General features: G+C 42.3%; 1 protein-coding gene across 1 annotated transcript in view; it reads left to right on the forward strand.

The window, feature by feature from the left end:
- JAK1 (Janus kinase 1) overlaps nucleotides 1-4,013 on the forward strand; it is a 22,247-nt gene that overhangs the window by 6,458 nt on the left and 11,776 nt on the right. Inside the window, exons 3-8 of the mRNA XM_009077245.1 lie at nucleotides 178-331; nucleotides 1,461-1,624; nucleotides 1,709-2,042; nucleotides 2,502-2,675; nucleotides 3,090-3,247; nucleotides 3,872-3,995. Coding sequence (XP_009075493.1) covers nucleotides 178-331; nucleotides 1,461-1,624; nucleotides 1,709-2,042; nucleotides 2,502-2,675; nucleotides 3,090-3,247; nucleotides 3,872-3,995 — 1,108 coding nt within the window. The remainder of the gene's footprint in view (nucleotides 1-177; nucleotides 332-1,460; nucleotides 1,625-1,708; nucleotides 2,043-2,501; nucleotides 2,676-3,089; nucleotides 3,248-3,871; nucleotides 3,996-4,013) is intronic.

The raw sequence follows: 4,013 nt of genomic DNA on the forward strand, positions 1-4,013 counted from the left end.
CCCAGTTCCTCAGCAATTTCAGCATTGAACCACTAAAGACAACCTTAAGGCAGAAGATCAACAGATTTGGGGTTTTAGCTACTTTTCATTTACAAATTTAAAACATATTTAAAATCAATTTAAAATGGAGGGTTCTCCCACAAGTGTTTGACAAGTTTATTCCTCTTTCCTTGCAAGATTCTACTTCACCAACTGGCATGGCACCAGTGAGAACGAGCCCTCGGTGTGGAGACACTCCCCGAGGAAGGCTAAGGGCGCCTACGAGAAGAAACTGGCACCAGAAGGAACTCCTATCCTCGATGCAAACTCCCTGGAATACATCTTTGCCCAGGTAAGAAGTGGCTTGACAAGTCCCTCTGACATGGTGCCCACACAGGAATGATGTGATTCGCTAGGAGCTGCTCTAAAGACCTGTTTTTAAGCTTCTGAAATACAGAAAATGTTACCTGTTAGTACTGAGAAGTGTTTTCTTCACGGTTCTTTGTGGTGGAAAGAGGAAGAACATGAAGAACAAGGTAAAATGTGTGAAGAAACTGCCTCACAGTCCTAAAAGGTCTATAATTTTGTGGCTACCTTGTTTTAATATTAACTACTTTTGGATATAAGTTATATCACTTTTTGTGGAACAGCTACACATAACTTTGCCATCTCTAGTCCCACAGAGGAGCTGTAGCAGCATGAAATCTGGCAGTCTGGTGTCCTTTTAATGAGTCTTTTTACTCTGGAGTGTTAAAACAGTGTTGGCTGATGATCCCCCTGTTACCCTGCCTGTTCACATGCAGTTTTACTTTCCTTTTGTGCCTCCCAAATGATTTTGCAAACCAGAAACTGCCTGGTTTCACAAGGAAATGGGAAGATTCAAGCTGATGAAGTGCTTATGAAATGAGCAAATTGAATGCACTGAGAAAAAAAAACTTGTTTACTGCTCATTCTGAGTATAATTACTGCAGAATTTTCAGACTTTGAAATATGACTTTGTTCTTCAGAAAAAAAGAGACAAGATGAAGTGGCTGCTGTGAGTCTTTGTTTAGTTGTGAAACCACAATGAAAGAAAATACCAGAGAAACACTAATACTTGTACAGAAATGCCTTTGGTAGCCAAATATTTTTCAGACTCTCCCAGAGCAAGGCACAGGGTTTGCCTGTGATTGTGTCTTAGAGGGGAGTCCATGAGGTTCATGGAGACCTTGGGTGGAGAAGGGCAGAGAAAAAGCAGAGACACGAAGTAGTTACTGTGGGCCAGACAAAAACCTGGTGAAGGTGCTAGGAGGGGACAGGGATGGTGATTTCTTCAGTTAGTTACAAAGAGAAGGGAACTTTGCGGGGGTGATGTATAAAAGAAAGGGACAGGGTTTCAGTTTTGGGTGACTTCTTGCTCAAGGAGAGCCTGTGATCCTGTGACGATTTCTGGCTCAGAGAAAAGCTCTGACTGGTAACTTCCTTTTTGTGTTCCTACTAAGGGTCAGAATGACTTGGTGAAAGGCCTGGCCCCAATCCGTGACCCTAAAAATGATCAGGAGGTCCATGAGATTGAAAATGAGTGTCTGGGCATGGCTGTCCTGGCAATCTCTCACTATGCCATCAATAAGAATGTGAAGCTTCCAGAGCTTCCCAAGGATATCAGGTGAGCTGGGCTGACTTCTTTGTCATGGTTGGGTTTGCCTCTTCCAGGAGGGATTTTACCTCATAACATTGTTTTTCATTTTAGTTACAAGCATTATATTCCTGAGACTTTGAACAAGACCATCAGACAGAGGAATTTCTTAACCAGGATTCGAATAAACAATGTTTTCAAGCATTTCCTTAAGGAGTTCAACAACAAAACCATTTGTGACAGTAGTGTGTCTCCACGGGATCTGAAAGTTAAGTATTTATCCACAATGGAGACCTTGACTAAATATTATGGAGCAGAAATTTTTGAGACTTCATTTTTGCTGATTTCATCTGAGAATGAAGTAAACAGATTTAATTGTGGAGACAATGAGAAATATGAGGTTATTGTCACAGGAAACAATGGGATTCAGTGGAGGCTCAAGCCAAATGTAAGTACCCCTTGATCAATGGGAATTAGAGCTTGTTTTGGGGGCATAACAGCTGTTAAATGGTCATGATCTTCAGACACTGCAGATCAGCTGCTTATTGAAGGGGCTTCATAGGATTAGAGGATTATGCAGGTTGGAAGGTCCTCAGGAAGTATCAACTCCAGTCTCCTGTTCGGGGTTAGCTTTGACATCAAACCAGGTTGCTCATGGCTTTATACTTTCTGGTCTTGAGCTCCCAAGGATGGACACTGTGCAACCTCTTTGGACAACCTGTTTACCAGGAGTATTAAGGACTCTACTACAGCTGCCAGAGCAGACACAGGAAATGAAATAGCTTTATTTTATATATTCTTTAATTATAGCATGAATTCATCATGATTTTTTTATTTGAGAGTAAAAACACTATGCTAAAAAGGTTTTTTTTTTACTATACTATATAAATACAAACTGTATTTTCAGTCTGTACAGACAGAGAAAGAGAAGAAGAAAAAATCTGATGGCAAAGCCAAAAAGGATGAAGAAAAACACAAACCTCGAGAGATGTGGAACAATTTTTCCTATTTCCCTGAAATCACCCACATTGTCATTAAGGAGTCTACAGTTAGCATCAACAAGCAGGATAACAAGAGGATGGTAAGAACCAACCCTTGGATAGGTTTCCCTTCCATGGGGAGCCACAGTGCTGTGGTGGTGTTGGGCAGCAGGTGACAACGGCCCTGAGGAACATTTTCTGGTGGTACTCATGAATAACAATGGGATGTGTTGCTCTGACCACTGGACAGATGCAAAAGTGCTTGCTAGAAATTGGTGAGAGCAGCTGTTTCTTTAATCTGGCACAAGAGTTTGTCTTACAGATCCTGTGTAGGATTACAGGCAAACTTGTGACTCTGGAGAATGGAAGTTTCCAGCCAGTAATGGGTAGAGAATTGGCTCCCTAAACATGGTTTTTGGACAGATTTTTAGCCAAAATTGGCTGGATGTTAAGCATTCCTGAAATGTTTTAACAGAGCTGTTGGAATTCTTCCCTGACCTCCCTCTGTGCTGCAGGAATTGAAGCTGTCCTCACACGATGAGGCCCTGTCCTTCACCTCGCTGATCGATGGCTACTTCAGGCTCACAGCAGATGCTCACCACTACCTGTGCACTGATGTGGCTCCTCCACTCATCGAGCACAACATCAAAAACGGCTGCCATGGGCCCATCTGGTTAGTGAAATCTTTGGCTTTGACTTTTCCACTGGAATAATTAGTCCTCTAACACTGCTGCTTGGCAGGTCCATGAGGGAATCTGATACTTGCATGGCTGGTGGCTACCAAGAGGTTGTAGAAGGTTGTTTCTCTCCACATGAGTTTACTCACCTATAAAACCTGTGTTTCCTCACTAGATGAGTATTTTGAGGCCTAGTTTGCTGATGGCTTTGAACAGATGGGAATGTTGTGGGTAGACAGAGCTGAAGTGTGTCCACACTGGGAGTCCTTGGATGAACAAAACTTGGGGTTTTTAAACACCTGAAGCAATTCTCTTCCCTTCTACCCACCATTTTGGCCTTTCCTTTTATGTTTCAGATGCAGGATGTAGCAAACCAAGAGTTTTCCAGCACACTGGAAGCAGAATTTCCCCTTAATACATCTTTCTTCCCTTGCTCTGTGCAGCTAAACACTAATGTGTAATGCACACAATTAATTCATGTTTCAATAACAGTATAAACATTTCTAAGTTGCTCTTACACATTTTTTTCCTCCAGATAGAGGATTACTCTCATGTGTATTTACTAGTAAGAGATCAGGATGCTCCTGTGTTGGTTTTCCTCATGGTCCATTCCCTTTCAGCACGGAATATGCCATCAACAAGCTGCGCCAGGAAGGGAATGAAGTAGGGATGTATGTGCTGAGGTGGAGCTGCACAAACTTCAACCACATCCTCATGACAGTGACTTGTTTGGAAGGCTCAGAGGTAGGTCAGGTGTGGCAT

This window comes from Acanthisitta chloris, unplaced genomic scaffold (assembly GCF_000695815.1).
Source record: "Acanthisitta chloris isolate BGI_N310 unplaced genomic scaffold, ASM69581v1 scaffold32646, whole genome shotgun sequence".
In the NCBI taxonomy this organism is placed as follows: Eukaryota; Metazoa; Chordata; class Aves; order Passeriformes; family Acanthisittidae; genus Acanthisitta; species Acanthisitta chloris.